This window comes from Heliangelus exortis, chromosome 3 (assembly GCF_036169615.1).
Source record: "Heliangelus exortis chromosome 3, bHelExo1.hap1, whole genome shotgun sequence".
Lineage (NCBI taxonomy): Eukaryota > Metazoa > Chordata > Aves > Apodiformes > Trochilidae > Heliangelus > Heliangelus exortis.
In genome coordinates, this window is record NC_092424.1 from 51,630,442 (window position 1) to 51,650,809 (window position 20,368).

A 20,368-nucleotide genomic window follows, 5' to 3' on the forward strand; every position below is an offset into this window, starting at 1 on the left:
ACTCAATAACTCTCAGACAACTAAATCTTCAAATGTAATTTGGTAAGGATTTATGAAAGTTGTGGGTTTCTAATCCTTCAGGAAAAAGCACAACCTTTCTACATAGCTCTACTATGTGATGAAATTGGCTAAAACCAATACTAAGTTTTGCAGTATATTGTGTATGCAGCAACAGGATTGTGAGGTAATGTCGCAAACTGGCCCAGACAAAAAAAAAAAAACAAAATAAAAAGAAATTTCTTCTTTTCACTTATATTTAAAACAGACATATCAACTCATTGGCTCTATAGAGAAGGTAAAAGATGTTATTTTGGCCAACTGCTTCATATTAATCTAAAATCAAATAGCAAAAATTCCAAGAGAAGGCATACTTTACAATTCAATGAAAGTCCTGTGTTAAAAAAAAAAAAAAATAAAGCAGAAATCAGTTTTTCATTGTGCTTTCAAAACCTTTGAGCATTTTGTTATCTGAGCAACTTTCCTCACATGCAAAAAATGGAAAGTAGTGTTGTCTTAAAAAAGAATTTCTCTAGAGAAAGGATCGAGTGGCAACCAGATCAATATCATTTTTGACAAATAGGAATAACCAGGGCATTACTTTTCCTGACCCAGCATATCATATTAGTAAATAACATTCTTCCTGTCATTTTCTTATTCTTGACAAATAACAACAGTGATAATGTAGTACTTCCCTATGACATTTCCAAAGCCCAAAATTAAGGGACTTTTCAGATTACACCCAAGCAGGAGAAAAAAAAAAACCCAAAACAAAACCCAAAACCCACCAAAAACCAAACAACCCTCTCAAAAAAACAAACCAGAAAACAAACAACAAAAAAAACCCAACCCCAAACCAACCAAACAAGGAAGCAAACAAACAAAAAAACCCAACAAAAAACCCCCACCAAAACAAAAAACCCCAACCAAACCAGGAAATATAGGGTGACAATCTTTCAGCTGAAATGTACCTGCAGTGACTGTAATTCACCTTCCAGTTTAACTCTGTCAGAAGAAACATTCTGCTCTAAAGGATTGGCTGTATCTTCACATCCCTCCAACCAGGTCTGGAAGGCAGACAGCTCTTTCTCCTGCCTAAAAAAATCACAGTGTACAGTTACCAGCACGTCATCCTCTCAGCTTCACACATTGACCACTTGAAGGTCTAAGTGTCCATCATAACAGAAGTGAGAGCTTACTCACTTCTGCCAGTTAGCCAGGAGAGTCTCTAATAAGGTCTGTTTCTCTTTAGCTTTTTCTAGCACCTTTTCATATTTCTGCTGTAATGCTGTGACCTCCTGAGCAGCTTTTTCCTTGTCAGCCACCTTTCGGGCACAGGCTGAGAGAGAGGTCAGAGTGTTGCTCAGTTTTTCCACAGTATGACAAAGGTCCTAATGAACATGTAAAAGAAAGAGAAGTCACATATATTGACAACAATGCTAGGGTAACGATGGTGGAAAAATATCTGTACTTAAATTTTGAAGCAATGGTACATGCACCAGATCCTGCAGTCCATGCATAAATTGCAACTTGCTCAGCTCCATCCTAGATCCACACATCCCAAGTATATCAATAACTGTCTCATAATGGGGAAAGACTTTCTTAAGAACAGTGTTAAAGAAAAAAATCTCACCAACAAAAGGCTCAGAACTTCTGAATGGGCATGTGACACAGCATCATCATGCAGGACAAAACATTCTCTAAAATCTATCTAAGAGTTACTCTAATTTATAAAAATTCAGTAGATGTAAAAGCTCCCTCCAAAATATGAGAAGTGTCAGACTTGCAGGCCATGTCATGACGTGGGAGAGGTAAGGAACAGTTACTGTGAACTTAAGTCAGCATTAGCTAAAGGTCTTTTTCATAGAAGTGGCATCTGATGTTGACCAGACCCTCCAGGGTAACCATTTCTAGAGAGGTGGGAAACTTGTTCATATGACAATGACTGAAACGTAGTCCAGTGAGTTAGAGAAACACAAAATAAAATAGATTCAAGAAGTTCCAACTCACACGTGTGCACTAATAACAACACTAGTCATGGTTATAATTACAGTTATGAAAGAAATAATACATTAGAGGAGATGTGAATTGTACAGCAAGCTGCTAATGTTTAAATTTAAAAAACAAACAAATCCACATTAAGACATTGAATCATCATGATCCCTTCAGCAGGACAAGAGTTTACTGTAACATACTCAGCATAAAAATCATGTTTAAAAGCAAATAATAATAATGATTATGCATGCTGTCTGGATAAATTATCCATACACAAAATGTTTTTCCTCAACAGATATCAAGTTTTTTGAAGCAAAGAGGCCAGGTGTTCCCTGCATACAGCCTTTGCAAGTGTTTATCATTAAGCTCAGAAGAAATTACATGTATTTTCCTGAAAAAAATCACTAAAAGTTTTTTACAATATTTTCTTAGAAAGGGGTATAATGATTACTGAGGAAAGAACATGAGATGCTTATAGACACAGACAAAAAATTCAACACCAAATTTCCTGACGTTTGGGATTTTTTGTAGTTTGAATACCCATCCAGTGTTTGTTTTCCTTTTGTAACAGTCTGAATGAAATGCCCAAACATCCATGAATTTCTGGTGTCACAGATAAAGTCTTGTCAGTTGAAATGTCTGCATGTCAGACAGAAATGTCTCCCACGTCTCTGCATTGTCCAAGAAAAACTACTTTCAAAAAGGTTTTGTTTGTTTGTTTTTGTTGGTTTGGGGTTTTTTTGGGTTTTTTTTGTTTTTTTTTTTAATATTACAGTTCAATATATCAAGAGCCAAGTTTCTTCAAAATCTTTGAGGAAAAATGCCCAGAATACATGTTTCTTCTCTTTTATATTTCATAATGTTTTAGAACCTGAAAGATTTGAATTAATACTTATAGGCTTTCCTTTACCTCGGTCAGGAAGAATCTCTCCAAGCCTGTCTGAAGAGTTGAGAAATAGCTGTGCAAACCTGCTTAAGCTTTCCCTGGGTCTGCCCACCCCCACAGGCCTTCCTTGCCTCCATCTGCCTCTCCCATAGGCTGGGTGGCATCAGCAGCCCCTGCCACGAGGGTTATTTGTGTTCCTTTGAGGACATCAGTGTGACAGTGTGCCCCAAGCTTGGTGGCAGGGATTGCCAGGAGCTCACCGTGCAATCCTGAAGGGCTGTGTAAGTTGCTGCTGCTGAAGAGCAGGATGTGAGAGGCTCAGCCACCTTAGCTTCAAAGTCAGTCACTGTCTGCCGTACCTGTGGAGAAAAGGCAAATCAGGGAGTCTAAAACCAGAGGGAAATACATAAATAGTGCTTTAAATAACATCTTTTAAATAATAAGTGTTAAGAGCATGCTATAGCCTAAGCTTCTGTAGTGCTGAGTGCCTTTAGAAGTTAGAGGGTGCTAAGTGTGCTCAGCTCCTTGTGACTGGAACAATAGTAATATTTCAATTATTTTCCTTATGATCTGATAACAATACAGGATTGAAGTTAAAGTGCTTATAAGAAGTATGGATGTGTTTTATTAGTGCCATATCCAGGAAAATCGCTGAGGTTTCTAAGACAGCATAATTTTTTGAGTGTATATATTCTAGTATCTTCCTGAGCTGGCCTTTTAAATCATTCAAAGTACAAATTTCTGTATAGAGGGCTTGCAATTACCTTACAAATCTGCTCATATATTCTAGTTCATTCTATTTGCTTATGCATTTTATATTCAATTTTCAAAAAATAAAACCCAAAACCACACCTAGTTTTATATATTGGTGCAAACTGCTTATTAGATTTTGCATATTCTACCTGTTTAAGACTATCTTCATACTTTTGCTGTGTTGAGGCATTCCCTGTGATTGTTCCTTCCAGTCTCTGTGCATGATCTCTTAGCTCTTCCCAATACCTTTTGACCTGAGTCAATTTGGCTTTAATATGTGCACATTCTCCAGAGGTAACACACTGGGAAAAAGATTCAGCTTCCTCTTCTAGCTTCGAGATTGCAGCTATTTTACCATCAATTTCTTTAATAATAGCCTAAAATGTAAAGTAATAGTAAATAAAGAGGTACAATAAGGTTTTAATTATCAGAAAAATATTTCCTACTTCATTGTCTTACCCCTTATGAATAGTCTTCATGAAAAAAGTAAATAAGAGGAGAGATCATTAGCCACATAAAATAATTAGATATAAGTCTTCAATAAGTCTCCTTTCCTTTTTGAACTATGCACTGGAAAATGTTATAACAGCCTGCCCTAAAACAGTGTATGTAAAGAGTAATTAGAATTGCCTGAGGTGCATATTTTCAATAGCAAACAAGACGGTTCGTATTTTACTATCTCTTACTTCATAGCAAATTAATACGGTATTCTCTTAAGGACTAAAAACAAGTACAAGATTAAAAAAACAGAAGTGTATAACTGGAAACAAAATTGTTAAAGAGCTGAATTCTAACAGCTGATTACTTGTGTTTATTAATTTTTCAAAACTTAAAAAGTAAAACATGCTATAGTTGCAAAAAAGCAATAGACATTGCTTTAATTTTTAATATAAATTTTCATGGTATAATAATAAAGAATTAATGAAATTTATATATGAGGGAGGATGAGTGTGCCCTTAGGTAGAGGATTAAATAAAGAACCACATTACAACACGAATAGTAAAAAATGAAATGAAAGTGATAATAGTCTTTGGTCTTATATGTCATTTAGTAAATGCAAAAAGACAAACTGTCACTGGTTTTACATTTCATCAGCAGTGTGACAATAACTGCCTCCTATATTTTTGCATTAATAAGGTAGACATGAGAGCTACATCACCAAGACAGAATCAGTGTCATGGACTCAGTGATTACTTATCGAGGAAACATCAGTGAACTTGAAAATAATTTTTTTTCCCAACAGAATTCTTTTAACTTCTGCTGATGTACCATGTTCATGGAGCTCTTCTCAAAAGCAGTGAAAAATATACATTGGGAGTGAACTGAGAGCCAAGAGCACTCTGAAGCTGAAATATGCAATAGCATTCTTGGATATAAATATGGCAAGATATGGATGTATATGACATTAACAAAATGTTCCTGAAAATGCACTCTCAAAAGCGTAGAAAGTGCACATCTTCTGATAAAATTGTGATTAAAATATGGTATCTTGTCTGGCATTATAAAGGTCAGGAGTGGTTTACTGTAATATTCAGTCTAGAATTAACAGGATTACAGTACAGAAAAAAAAAGGTGGTGCTGTTAACATTTATAGCATCTCTTTGTGCAATATATTCTGAATTAATTCAGATTATAAAAGATCTTTTTTTTTTTGCATGAGAATAGAGTGCTAAGGAAAAATACCAGATTTGTAGCCCTGAAGCTGAAATTATCTAACAATGCAGCAGATACAAATGAGGCAGTGCTTTTTTACTCCCACGCTATTCTGTTAAATTCAGTTACATAAAAGAAGGTGGAAAATTGAGGCCTTCAGACTCTCACTGAGTCTACCACCAGTGGTAACTACTTGTGATAACTGTTATTTTGTTCACCAGGAATTTTGGAGAAAGACGTAGGTGAAAATCTGGGTCTGCTGAAGTCATTGGGAGTTTGCAAATCAGTGTCTTCAAAAATGGAATATTAATACTACCTATGATAATTACATTCAGCTGACACCAGTTACTGGGGTTTTTTTATGTGGTCAACCAAAGATATCAGGGAACACCATTTTTCACGTGTATTTCACTTCATATTGCAATAATCCTTACTAATACATTGTACTAGAAATCATGAACTAAGTACGCTGATTAGTAGTGTGATATCAAGAAAACAACAAAAAAATTGTACTAACTCAGATACAAAGTAATTGTGCTGAAGAAGACCTCCAGCTATGTCCAGGTATTGAGGTTTACATGACTCATTTCACACATCCCAGTTCCTAAAACTGGTTTGTTCATCTCAGTTATGATGATTTACCCTAAGCTTTATCTGGAGGATTTTCTCCACGTCTCTTCACTCAGACATTTTTAAAAGTTACCCACTGGTAATTTTCTTTCTGTCATGAAGTTAAAGTGAAGAAAGCTTATGTTGGCAGCTTCAAAAACTTGCAATGCAGTTTAAAAATTACTATTTATTTGCATATATAGCAAGAAACAGCATTTCTGGGAAATTGGCTTGAATGGACTGATAGGGCTTAACTAGGCTCCATTTAGACCATCGAGAGATGTTAAATTGTAATCCTTTCATAAGATACACTTCTTTTCTACCTTAATCTTTTGAATCATATCTAGGAAGTAGTGAAAAGCACAGCTACACGACAGTGTATGCCAGTAGAATGAATGCATATATCCTATTGCACAAGGAGGTTGTTTCTGAATTGCTGCGCTGATGAAAAAGATGATGAAGCGTTGCTGTATTCTTCTGTGATGAAATAAAGAGATTTCATTTCTTTATTTATTATTTTGCATAGATAAAATTGTGATCAAACTAAGATCAGGAAAATTTGCTGGTAAACTCTTTCTCCTATATGAAACAAGTGCATTATGGGCTCCTTTGGGAAGACTCGCTGTCAGTCTGGTCCATGACTGCAAGCAGCTGCACACCCGCATGCTTTCTGAACAGTAAAGAATAAAGCAGAATAAAGCAAATGGCGGTGTGCACTGCATATGGAAAAACTCTGTCCCCTTAGAAACAGGCAGTTTCAGAGAAGTTAAGTTTTCATTTGACAGACAATATGAAGTCAGCCCTCAAAATGCAATTTTGGAGAAAATAGGCACCTCAGCAGGAGGAAAGTACACCACTACATATCTACAGGAATGTACACAGAATTTAAGGCAGTGTAGATGTAATAGCAATAAATGGTATATAGGTTTGCAAGCTACTGAGAGCAACAGTTTATTATTTCAGCATAAAAGATACATAAATCAAGTTGTAACTTTAGCTTGCAAGATTAAAATCAAGTTCTATATCCACTGGCTGATCAATGTTTTAAAATAAAAAGATCTTTAAACACCTTTTATTTATGCAGCTATTTTGTACATCAGTTGAGATTACTCAAAAAATAAGAGTATAAGTTAAATAATATTTTAACCATATGCACAAAAGCTCCATATATTTAGAGGAAACACTAACAGAAGGAAGCTTATAATCATTTTCTTTAGTTTATGGAAAATCTTACTTATTGGTATTTTTGTGTACAAAGCATACCACCATGGCATCATGGTAGTTCCATAATGTGAAAAATGCCTGTTCTCTCATTTGGCCTCTAGCAAAATGACAGATACATGGACTTTTAATGCTAAACATAATGAGAACTGATCACCTTGATTTGGCTGATCTGTATGTCCAAAGGAGATGATGATGTTTCCAAAGTTTCCAGTTCTTTTTCTTGTGCAGCTATCCAGATGGACAGAGCTTCAAAATTATTGCCAAAATGTTCCCACTTGTTTTTCACCATTTCCATGCTTTTAATACTAAAATTAACCAAATCAATTAGAGAGATTAAACAGTTTAGTATAGTGAAGCTGCCCATATTCTTGCTAGAATAAAAATGCAACTTATTCAATCTATAGAAGGGTCATTTTAAAAAGTCCTGGGTTTAGAGGACCAAGTTGTGTACCTGAATTCAAACTTGGTTCTCTCTTAGACTGCACACAAAATCAGACAATGATATCAGCCATGGTGCAGACACTGAGAGGTGAAAGAGAGTACAGCATCATTCATCAGCTGTATGTCAAGAATCTCCTCATTGCAGGAAGAAAATGTGAAAAGAGCATAAATGTGATTTCTGTGAAATGAAGTGGAATTAGGATTATACAAGATATCTAAAATTGAGATAACTGAGTGCGAAGATGTTAGTGATTTAGTTGCTAGAACATAAATATTAAAAACGGAGTATTGTGGATATGCATATATGCAGCAATGCTTGGCTGATTTATTAAACTTGGGTTTTTATAAGAGCAGTCTGACCATTTGTAGGAAGTTTGTATTTTCATATCAAGCCAAACTACTGACAGCCGTATGACTCTATGACGTCAAATTTAGTAGATTTATATTCTTTAAAACATACATTATAGGTATGTTAAATAGAGACAGATTATGACTGATCCTTGTGTATGTCAGATGGCAAAGCACCCTCTTTTTTGTCACAGGTCTAAAGCCTTTATTAGGCCCAATAATGTTAACTTCCAGTATACAAGTTTCTGTTCCTTTCAAGACATTGAAAAGAAACCACTGCTAATGTAGGCCCTACATGCATTTTTGATTTCACTGAAAATATTAAAATTTCATCAGAAATATTTGAATATTACAAAATTCAAAAATACAATTGATTTTTAAATATGTCCCTTAAAACCAACGCATGATAAAAATGTTTTATTCCCTCTCCATTAAATCTAGAGGAATCTTGAAGAAAAGATGTAGTCTAAAAATGCAAAAATTGGCCTTTTAAATTTTTTTTATTTATTTTCGAAATGAAAAACTATTAGCAATGTCACCAGCCACTTACTGATAAGAGTGTATTCAAATTCAAGTTATTTGCAGGAGAATAAAGTGCAAAAATATTTCACACAAGTCCAACCCAAGAAAATACAGCTCAAAATCTGAATCAAGGGACCAAATCAGTGGCACAAGAGCTCACACAAAAGGCCTTTTTATCTGCCATCCTTATAGTTGTAAGAAAGCCATAAGCCATAAAGAATATAGTCCCCCACACACTGCACAGCTACTCAGGATCTCCTTGGAAAATAGATGTGCAAACATCTCTTTGTAGTTAACTATGGAGGGTTGCTAGAACTTTTTCTTTGCTGTTCATTGGCACAGTATAAACCACATGTACTTGTAATACCTTCACTCTAAATTACTTGCCCAAGATTTTTATTGATGATGCAAGTTACAACATAATTCTTACACACTGATTGTATGTTCTGTAGATCATTAAAAAGAGTTATATATATTTGCATGTTTTGCAGAAGGGATTTATTTTTTTTATTATCTGTCACAGTACCACGGACTTTCTGTACAATCCATACATTCAGCTAAAACCTATTTCGTATCTACACTGAAAGGGGAAATCAATGATGGCTTTCATTTAAAAATAGAAAACACTATTCAAAAAGTGAGTACTCATTGTTGGAAGGATTAATTTCTTGAAAAATCACATCAGCTGGAAAAAACTGTATAAAGTTAAGTATTTAGTAAGATATGGTGGAATTGGATTGCAAATCACTATAATACTAATATTTCATATTGAAGAAAGTTTATGTGGAAAAAGTCAACCCCCAATAATGAGAAAGTTACATCTGCTGCAGAGGCTTGTTATTCAGTTTTACTACTATTCTTTTACAACTGGAAGAAAATGGCACCAAATTAAAGCCATATTAACATGGCATTGGTAAAAACCCAACATTTCTGGCAAAACTCCAGTAATGAGGACATTGCCCTTCAGATGGAAGCAATGGAACCTGCTTAAACTTATGGAGTAAATTATTCTACATTGTATTTTCAGTAAGACAACATAGAATTTGCACATATCTGTGCCATATCTGTGTATACGATCTAATATGTGCGAAAAGACTAATGTAATACACATATACAGATGTCTGTGTATATAGATAAAATGAGAAGATCAGAAGTTAGAGTTGAGTAACTGAAATTCCATAACAGAGTTACTCACTTGAGAAAAAGAATGACATTTTTACAAGAGAAAAAATCTGCAAATATTTACAGAATTTAACAACACTTTCTTGGAGTTATAGCTTTCAATTTTTAAATAAAATTTGGCATATGGTGCCTTTGTTACATGCAGCAGCAGATGCTTTTGATATCGCCCATGAAATAAAATCTGGGAGTCCAGCTAAGATGAAGGCACTTCTTGACATTCCTATGGAGAAGTGGGACAATGAAAATTGAGGCAAATATATTAAATGTGCTGTTCTCATACTAGAACTAAGATTTTTCTTTCTAAAAGACTCTAATACCTTAAAAGTTAATTATTCCTTCTTCTCAAGACTGAGATTTAAAGATAAGTCACAGGTTAAATGTAATTAATAGTGGTGTTAAAGACTACTTATTAAAGAAAGATTTTGTTTATTTGCACACACTCTACTGACATACTTGGAACTAAAACCTGGTTACTCTGCCACGTCAAGCTGTAACTGATGGAGTTTATAGACAACATAAAATGCCAACAGGTATTCTAGAAATCTGATACAATCTTATAGTGGAGAACAAATATTAGGACTTGTTAAGAACATACTCTTCTTCAAGAGTAACTTCCACTTTTTTCACTTGTTCTTGGATTGATTTTGCCTGTCGTTGAAGGGACTGCTTGTTCTTTGAACCAAGCTGTATCTCAGAAGAATTCTTCACCAGATTCTTAGCCTGCACTGCCATTGCTTCAGTCTGTTTAGAAAGCTCCTGTAAGAATGCAAGACACGTTAATACAACTACAAAATACCATATGTTTACACAAAAAATATTCTTCCTCAATGTGTGTGATTAGAAAAATTGCATCCTACATGTGTATTTTGAATGTACAGTCTCTGAAGAAAGTTATTTTCATGTGGTATTTAAGAAATATTCATTTGAGCAAGCTATATTGAATAAAAATTGGCAAGGGAGATTTTGTGTTTTTTAATTCAACCAATCAAAATGTATCCTATAGCTCTTCAAGAAATGTATTTGTGAATTGTCAAAGATTACATGCATTTTTATGAACTCTTTAGCTCCTACCCTTTAGAGGACTTTTTGCAATATCCCTTCACTTGTAATCTCACTTACTTTAACAACCATTTTCTGTCACAAACAGTAAGACCATACTCAAGAACAACGCATGCTGAGCACAACCAAGATATGTATGATTTATTACCAGGTTCATGAAAAGGCTAAAGCCAGCATAAAAAAACATGGCACTTTGGCAAGCAAATCACTACTGTTACTTCTGAACTAGTAAGTAAAATGGACCGAGATAATTCTTTGTTACTGAGAGCAAGCACATTGTGGCTTATGCCTGTATGTTAGAACACTTTCCTTTTTCACCTCGGGGCTAAAAGAGTGGTAGTTGACACTGTCCACGTTGTCTTTGCCACTGCTGATGTCAATATGCTAGTGCTTGGCACTGTGTAGCTAACTGGTATATGTGAACATAAAATGGGAAGTCCTAAAAATAATTTTACCTTCTATACCATGAGCTTCAGATGCAGATTTTGAGTAAATCATGTATTTCTCATAAGATAGCTTTGTATCACTGAGTTTATGCAGTCTCTAAACTGTATACACAATTTGCATCAGCATTAAGAAGAAACCATGCAAAGATTGAAGGCAATACGCTCACTACGTTAACAAACAAGGCAGAAAGGTAGCTCAGTTCCTGTATTTCACACAGTGAGTACCTTTGTCTGATCCAGTTCTGAGGAGAGGCTCTCTAAACTGCTAAAGTTTAAGATACGTTCAAGCGCAGAACTTGCTTGACTGAGATATTTTACTACTGTTTCCTTGTCCCTTTCAAACTGCTCCCATTTATTTATTGTGACCTATAAAAAACAAACAAACAAATCCAAGAGGAAGAAACAGACAAAAAGACCAAAGGGAAGAAAAAAAATGTCATCATAAATTACTGAAATAGGAAAAAAGATAGAGACCTGCCATAAAATAAAACAGTTTATAGAAAATACCACCTACTCTACAGATGATACTGTTCTGAACCAGTGTTTTGGTTAGCATATAGCATTTAATTACCAGTCACGAATTATGACAGTATAAACAAATATTTTTTTGGCTCTGCAGTAAACCAAGGCCTGGATTAAATCTTTGTATATAGAATTCCTCAGGAAAAAATGTTTCAATAAGTCTTTGTATATAGAATTCCTCAGGAAAAAAATGTTTCAATAATAGTTTCTTACATTAAGAAGCTATTTGAGCTCTATCGATTATGTTTTCATATTGTGCTTTATTGTGGGAAATAATATTTATGGTTTTAAACATTTGTGCGAAACTGTGGACAGCTGGATTACTATTCTGCTTAGAGAAATGTAAAGGACAACTCAGATATGAGCACAAGAAGCTATAAATTCTAATCCTAGTTTAGCTAGTGGTTAGTTAGGACCTGAAGTACTCCATTTGATTTCTCTCTGACATTTTACTTCCTTTTCTAAATTTAGGATAACAGCATGTATTTAACACATTAGTTGTGATAATATTTGCACAACATCAAGTTTTGCATCAATCCAGCCTACAGACTCTCAATTCAAGGGTGATGTCATCTTTAGTAATGGGGGGAGACAGCACATATAACAACCAAGGCACAGATAAATTATTTGAAATATCAATTATGACCAAACCGTAGACTTTTTTTTTTTTTTTTTTTTTTTTTTTGTCAGATGTTTTTATGAAGAGATATTCAGCAACTTCAAAATGAAAACCCCCAGGATCAGGATTTAGAGATGAGACAGTCAATTCAGACTATTTGCATTTTAAAAATTGGGATTTTTTTACCAAGTTGAAAAAAAACACAAAAACAAGAACAACACAAAACCCCCAAATAATTATAAAGCCAAGTGTTCAAGCTGCAAAGGACTCACCTTCAGTTGCTCTTCACGTTTCTCCATAGTCTGCTGCATGTTCTCCAATGTTCCTTCCAACTTTTGTAAATCTTCTTGCATTGCACTGGGCAATCCACCTTCAATTTGCAGCTGCTTAGCTTGGGAAATCTGCTGCTGCACATCTTGCCTCTTTGCACGGAGTCTCCTTGTCCTTTGCTAAAAGGATGCATTCAGTACCAGTGATTAGACAGATAACCCCTTTGGGAAGCTGGCACAATGAAACCACTTTCTGCTTCTGCAGGGGTGTGCAATGAAGGTAACAATCCATGGAATAGAGTGAAGTATACTCATCAAATATATGCCTTGGATTCCAAAATCTGGGTGCAGTTTTTGTGGTGTACAAATGGGAGATAAAGAGTGATGGTAAGGGCATGTATTCAAAGCAGTATTTTATAAAGAAGCCCCAACAACTGAGCAATTGCAGCAGTAACCTCAGGTGTATGCATTCTTTCTGACTGCCTGGAATCATCCAGGGCTGCTCTGCACTCTTTGAGGAACAGGTTGGAGCCTCCGAAAGCAACATATCAGCTTTCATTAGAGAGCAGAAGGGGACTTCCAAGCTGCATAACTCTTATGCATTTTGCTTTGTATCACTACTGGAAACTCCTAAAATTACTTCCCCTCTCCTTTCCTAACATGCCTGACCCAATGGCACAGGTCACAGCTCCCTGCTCAGTTCTGCTCTGGGTACCTTCAGGTCTTTGCCAGTCTGTTTTTAACATAGTAGTGTCCATATCAAAAGAACTGAATAAGTTCTAGGAACTCATGAAGTTAACAATTCCTACTACCTCTTTTATGACAGATGGGGAAGGTAGAATATTGAAAGAGCAAATGTGAAACTTTCCACATACAACAGCTTTTACAAACACCAAAGAGTTTAGATAAAACAGAGGTAAGACAGCAGTGTTTGGTCAGACATTAAGATATTTGACCTTGCAAAATAAGACATTTCCTCAGACATTGCCAGTAAATTATTCTTATTCCTATTATCTTTGAATAGGCTTCAAATTTCATTTCACAGATTTGGCCCTAAAACCAATGATTCATGCTGTATGCAACTTATATTCATTATTTTAGCCCATAGATGTTTTGAGCTATTATTAGTGCATAAAAAGCATCCTTTTCTGCTCCTACAGACTGGATACCTATCTGTCACTCTAGCTACCTAGAGGAGGATATGAGGCTAGAGGTACAACTCCTCTCCAGCATTTATAAGTGGGGCCTCATCAAAGCTGCTGAAGTAAAAATAAATCCAAAACCAGGATGAGGTCAAATTTATCATGGTCAAATCCGACATGAAAATTTTAAAAAGGTAAAAAGAGAGATAAAAATTTAGAGAACACTTACCGAAAATTTTAAGTAAATGAATCCTGTTTTCAGGTGTTCTATGCCCAAAAACCCCATGTAAAATACAAGGATATTCAATAAAAGTTGAAAAATATCTCTAGGTATTAACATTTTAAAAATACTGAGTGAATTTCTCATTATAAGAAATCAATACTAAGCCATGTGTTCTTTACTCCTACAAATTTAAATTCAAAGAGTTTAAATATCAAGACTTATGCTAATGGATATAGCAAAGTTTAGTAATTACATACATCCTACCTTTAAAAAAAATGGAATATGGACATGAGTAATTGCCCTACCTGATGATGAAGTAGTAGTTGCTGAGCTTGTAATAAACTTTCTGTATCCAGGATCTTTTCAGCCTCTGCTTGGGCTTCTTTAGAGTTGTTGATTAAGTCTTCAATTGCACTTTTAACTTCTTCTTTATACTGAACACAGTCTCCAACAATGCCTAATGTCTTTTCAATCTAGAATTACAGATAACTTTAAGTATTTCATATTGAAAACACATTTATATTTCGAACAATTTTTTCAAAAAGCACAATAAATTCAAGCCATTTTTCTCTCCAGTATTCTTAACACCTTTAACTTTACACTGAAAGAGTGACTGAAGACTTAAAATGTGACTAAAAAGATGTTTTTCTTGTTTAGAAATACTATTACATTTCCATATAATCGATACCAAATTTACCATACGGTAAATATCTGTCTGTGACATCCCCTTAGTGGTGATAACTTAGAAGATGCTGTCCTCAGGATTGCAAGGTGACTCAGATCCCAAAAGACCTGTGCTACCTAACTCACTAAATATCCTGCTGCGTATTGGACCTTCTAGACCAATGACCTGGTGAAATTATTTTGTAAAGAACAAGATATATCTATGCAGAAAGTCTGCATGGCTCAGCTAACTACTTGTAGCTGATTCTCAGTACAGACTCTGTTCCTCAGACTGTTTCTGTCTTTTAAGATTTAATCAAAGCAGCCTAGAACTAAGAAACTCCTTTCTTTTCTTTCCAGTCCATATTCACTTTGGAGGGCCATTAAGAATTAATCCATTCTTGTTCCTGTTATGCAAATATTTAGTCTTTACTTTCCAAAAACATGGCTGAACTTTGGAAATATCCAATATCAGTCTTTGTCTAAGCAGTCTCATCTGCATAAAAAGCTGTAAAGAGTATTCAGACTTTTAAGGATAAGCAGTACCTTAATTATAGTATGAAACTCTATTTAGATTATGACTCTAGATTCAGAACAAGTTTAGATTCTGGTTCTTATTTTCTTTTCTTACTTTCATGGACCTCTGGTCCCCTGAGTTCTGACTTTTGAAGGAAACAAAAAAACAAAAGTAGTTACTACAAAATAAAAAAAATTAAAAAGGGATATTTCAGATTTTTGTGCAGTAACTTGGAAATCACCACATTATTTCTCCTAACTTTCCAAGTGTTTTCACACTACAGTTTAGCTATGTTTCAGTAAATACATGGAACTTTTATACATTTGCAACACCTAGAAGGCCTCCACAACAATCAACATTAACAATGGAATTAAAAGCCTTACCTTTCTCCCTTTCCTGAACTCTTTTTGTCAAATGGATCTACTGTTGAAGTGTAAGATATTCTAAATTTCTCCTGATGTTTTGGGGTTTTTTTGGTTTTTTACCATGAAAACTGTGAAATAGTAGGTTCCCTGAAATCCCAGAGAACTCAAGGGTTTGGTAGATTCTAAAAGGTTTTGCTTATCAATTAAAACTTTCTCATCCTTTCAGCACTTAGAGTACCTCATCATCAGACTTCAGAGAAATGCAATCTTAACTGCAAATTCAGTGCATGATAGACAGCTTTAATGATTTGGAACTACCTCACAGTAGGTCCTTCATTATTTCAGCATAAAAGATACATAAATTAAGACTAAAGTAAAATTCTGTATCCAGGGGCTGATGTACAGCATTGTTTTGCCAGGGATGGCAAAGATTTTAGAAAATTATCTTTTCCCTGTGAAAATTCCGACATTTTGATTCCAGAAACTTTTATGATGATGCATTCCAATACCACAAAGGGAGAAGATCCATTATACTACTGGCAGTGTTTTGTTGCCTGTGACTCTCAGACCTTTGCTACGCAGTGAGTACAAATGAGTTTTTCATTGCTGGATGCTTGCAGTTTAATTAAAAAAACATGGGGGGTGGGGGGGGGGAATTTATGCCTGTGAAGCCATGATTGATGTAATTTCATGTGACACTGTAAATGGACAGTTCTTGTATCCCTCATACTGTACCTCAGCCAGCAAATCTAGGAGTCCCTTGAAGTCGCTGGAAAGTTTACAAAGCTCATCCTCTGTCTTTTTGGCCTCCAAATCAGGACACACTGCAGTCAAAACAGCAAGTCTAGATTTCAGCCAGATGTGATTTTCTCCTTGCTTGTTAATATGTTTCCTAATTTCCTATGGAAGAATCAAAATGCATTTTCTTCAAATAAACAACATATATGAATGAGTGGCATTCATAGTTCAAAAATTAGTAGTGTAAACATACTACCTTTCTTATCTTGAAACACTAGGAATGTAGGGTTTTTTTATTCACACACTTTAATTCTTTTCCAGTGGGTTAGATTTTTGCATTTCCTCCAAAGAATACTTCCCTACTCCTTATTAGTCCATTCTTTAATAAGTAGTAGCGAAGTACTTGTTCTTCACAGTTTAACCCACAGCTGAGACAACACGCACCATGTATATATTTTCCATACATTGACCAAATTTCTTAATTGCCAATTTAATTCTAAATGCTGACTTTCCCAATCATAAGATTTCATGTGTTACAAGTTTTTGTGTCTTTTTCCCCCTATTTAAATAGCTCTTTCCCTCTCAGCCTAATTTCACCACTAATTAATTTATATCTTTGTGCCAGTGCTGTTGAGAAGTTGCCAGCGGTGAAACTGCATCAATAACTCAGACTTTTTGGAGCAGAAGCACCCATTAAGCTAAAGGTGTATCGCCATTATTCAAGGGCACTCTAACTATGTTTCTGTGCACAGTTAGCCTCATAACCTGTTTATAGCTTTAACACAAACTCCTACATTCTTATTTCTGCTCCTAGTATAAGAAATTAAAAAATAAGAGTCAAGCTAGGTCCCAGGTAGCACATATATCATTGCCTGGAACTAAGTCAACAAGATGATGCAATCTTAAGTGTTCTGTCATTTCTGTTACCAGTCACCAATGCAAAAGTGAATGGCTCCTCTGTGATACTATCATAGAAAAGAATTTTTACTACAGTTTTCCCTAGACATAAGACAGTATCCTTGATCCTTCAAAAAACTCCAGTCCAAAATTTTGGGGTTGTCTGCACAGCAGCAGGATGACAGGAAAGGACTAATTCCATCTGCTTCTACATTTTGAATGTTCTGAATATACAGGTAATGGGGCCTTCCATTCTCTACATTACTAAAAGTAGGAACTTCTGCCACACTTTGTTGCATGTGGGACATTCTCCTGGAAATGTATTTAAGAATATCAAGAATCATCACAGCTACTTTGGTGCTCATAGTAAAGCAGTTGTACTACTTCAGAATACAGATTTATCCCGAGTCCCAGCAGCAATGACTGTAGCTTTATTAGAATATAAAGCAAGGGCTCACCCCCACAGATGCTTTACATTGCTTGTATTTGGCAGTATCATTGACATTTTCCTTTATCTTCTTTAGCTCTTTTTCTGTTGACAAAATCCAATTTTCCAATTCAGAAAATCTGAAATGAAATATCAGATGATGCAAAGCGAAGAAAAAAGTCAGATAAAAATTGCCACCACCAAAAGGTAACTTCTTCAATTTAAAACAAAAATTTCAAAATACACTTAAAAACTCACTATAATTTTTGGAATTAATACATAAAGTATAGCTTCCTCACAGAAGCCAGCAACTCAGTATCACTTTTTATGTGACATTGATGTATGATGACGTTTAGTGCAGTGTCCCCACATAAAGCTCTACAAGACCCAGCTAACAATTGAGCTGACACCTGTTCTTATAGCCCTTCCAGGTGTCCGAGTGCTGTGTCAGCTTTACAAATGTGCTGTCTATCTGGGATTTGAGCTCCTTCAGGATTCTTTGGCTGCTGTCTAACGTAGCCCTCACTGGATCAGAAACTGGTAGTTTTTGGCAGAGCTCTTCCATCCGTTGTAGCCTTTTCTCACACAGCTGGTAAGATCCTTTGTCACCAAAGAACAACTGAGGGGAAATACAGAAAAAGGTTTTGTTAAAGACCCCAAGGATAGATCTGATTTAATTGTCACAGTGTTTGGAAATTCAAGTGTTTGTCAGACCTTCTGTTTATCATTGAGACTGGAATGTATTTCTTTAAATGCCCACGGGGTGGCATATAATTCATACCATGTGTTCCTTGATCATCCTTTCATTGCCTTCTCTTGACAGCACCTTGTTTTGTCGAGCTAGTTCAGCTTTGCATTCCTCTACTGTGACCAGGAACTTGCTTCTCTGTGCTTCAATCTTCAAGTGGATCAAATGGTATGGGGCTTCTGTTTGAAGATCCTACACACCCACAGAGTCAATAAATAAACAGAGATAAAACACTGCTTCCCCTACTTTAGTGTGAAGTTACTACAAATAAATAACCAAAAAAACGGCTAATATAAAAAATGCAGACCGTATATGCATAAACAAATGGGGATTCTCCACATTAAATAAATAAAGCAAGTATCTTACTAATACCTTTCTTAGATATATCATAAGGTTATAAGTTTTCAGGGACCAGAATACGTATGTATAAGGCACATTACAGAGACATCTTGATTCTTGGTAAGACATACCAAATATTTCCTGTTTAAAGTAATAAAGCGAAAATCCCAAGGAAACTATAATCACTGCTGCTTCCAGAGACTCCTGTAAGGATGACAGCATGAAACCACACATCCATCACTTCAGCTCTGACCCGCAACACTCTGTGTCAGCCAAAAAAGTTCCATAGCTTATGAGCAATGTTTGTGCAGTTGTTAGAGATCTTGGCAGAAGAGACAATTTAAACTGATAGTTGGAGCACTTCTAAATTTGTTTTACTAAGGTTGGAAAAGTTACTGCAATCATCCAACATCAGCATAAATAAAAGCTAGCACCTACTCTCCACAAATATTTTTAACACAAATGTCATTATTGCTGCACGTTGGGGGAGAAATTAAGGTTTCATAATTAATTATTCTCGTTTCTTGGCTTTTGACCACCTTACTTAGCAAGGCTTTTTTGAGAACATATTTCTAGGTGTAACAGTCTTTAATTTTTATCTTTTTTTTTCATACATAGGTCATGCAGAAACATTCCAAAGTTAAGATTTAAAATTTCCAGAGAGATCATTCAATGTCACTAACCTTCCACTGCCTATGGAGTTTTCTCACAGCTTCCTGCAGGTTGTGTTGCTCTTGTTCTGGAAGGATGTCAGTAAGTTCATCACATGCTTTCAGAAAGGCATTTAAGACTCTCTGATCCAACTGGTTAAAGAATTCCTGAAGTTGTGGTGGAAAGTGAGGAGATGAAGATTGATACAGGAACCTGACAACATGAAGTTCCCTAACACACTTTGTAAGCTTCAAGCTTACTTCTGCTGTACTGAAGAACTGAATTTTGAACTAAAGAAAGAACAATTTCTAACTATTTCAAGTCCAGCAAATTAATTTATACACTGAGATGGTATTTTTAAAAGAGTAGATTTTAAAGCTACATGCATAAGTAATGGTTATAATACAGGCATTCATCTAAAAAAAAAAAAAAAATCAATGGACACATGAGACCAGCAAAATGCAGTATCCCTCTACTCCCAGTGGTTCTAGTAGCAAAATTTACCCTAATCTTAACAGTAGTTAGACCAGATCTGTATAACTTTTATATGTGGAAGAAATCCACATCAGTTTTAAAATTAAGTATACTTTTCACTTGTATATCATGCACTAAAAGATTTCCAAGAAGGTCAGAAAATTTACTCACACTATGTTTCCTGAGAAGTTCTTCAGGATTTCCTTTTTCTTTTAAGCAACAATTGGCAATCTGAATGACTTTCTCCAGTTCTGCTCTAGACTCCTCAAATTTCTTCATCAAACGGCTATTTGCCTCTATGTTTTTTCTCCAGTCACCAGCTTTCCTGACCATATTCTGAGTTATAAGCAAAGAAAATGAGCTGGTACTTTCTTACTCATTTTTATTTGCTCTCTTTTACCACAATCTTACAAAAAATACGTTTTATTGCTGTCACTCTTTCAAATATATGTCATTCAGGAATGCTTCTCCCTTTCATGTTCCTGTTTTCCCAATTACTGAAACTTAGACTACAGCTCATGCTAATGTTGTCCTTCATGTCATCCTTTATTCCATAAAAATGGGTAGCTATCAAATATAGTTGTCTCTTATACCTTCAGAATGCCTCTGCCATTTGGGTAACATTTCTATCTGGGAGCCTGCTTTCCAAAGCACCTGGA

General features: G+C 35.3%; 1 protein-coding gene across 2 annotated transcripts in view; it reads right to left on the reverse strand.

Moving 5' to 3' along the window:
- The window catches only part of SYNE1 (spectrin repeat containing nuclear envelope protein 1), a 299,972-nt gene that overhangs the window by 178,569 nt on the left and 101,035 nt on the right, over positions 1 to 20,368 (reverse strand). For both annotated transcript variants that reach the window (XM_071740591.1, XM_071740590.1), the window contains 15 exons: positions 19,881 to 20,045; positions 19,268 to 19,402; positions 18,279 to 18,437; positions 17,908 to 18,116; positions 17,529 to 17,637; positions 16,171 to 16,335; positions 14,196 to 14,363; positions 12,529 to 12,705; positions 11,341 to 11,481; positions 10,206 to 10,366; positions 7,272 to 7,422; positions 3,781 to 4,008; positions 3,139 to 3,237; positions 1,201 to 1,388; positions 969 to 1,092 (listed from right to left, as the gene is read on the reverse strand). In XM_071740591.1, the coding sequence (XP_071596692.1) occupies positions 969 to 1,092; positions 1,201 to 1,388; positions 3,139 to 3,237; positions 3,781 to 4,008; positions 7,272 to 7,422; positions 10,206 to 10,366; positions 11,341 to 11,481; positions 12,529 to 12,705; positions 14,196 to 14,363; positions 16,171 to 16,335; positions 17,529 to 17,637; positions 17,908 to 18,116; positions 18,279 to 18,437; positions 19,268 to 19,402; positions 19,881 to 20,045 (2,379 nt within the window). The remainder of the gene's footprint in view (positions 1 to 968; positions 1,093 to 1,200; positions 1,389 to 3,138; positions 3,238 to 3,780; positions 4,009 to 7,271; positions 7,423 to 10,205; positions 10,367 to 11,340; positions 11,482 to 12,528; positions 12,706 to 14,195; positions 14,364 to 16,170; positions 16,336 to 17,528; positions 17,638 to 17,907; positions 18,117 to 18,278; positions 18,438 to 19,267; positions 19,403 to 19,880; positions 20,046 to 20,368) is intronic.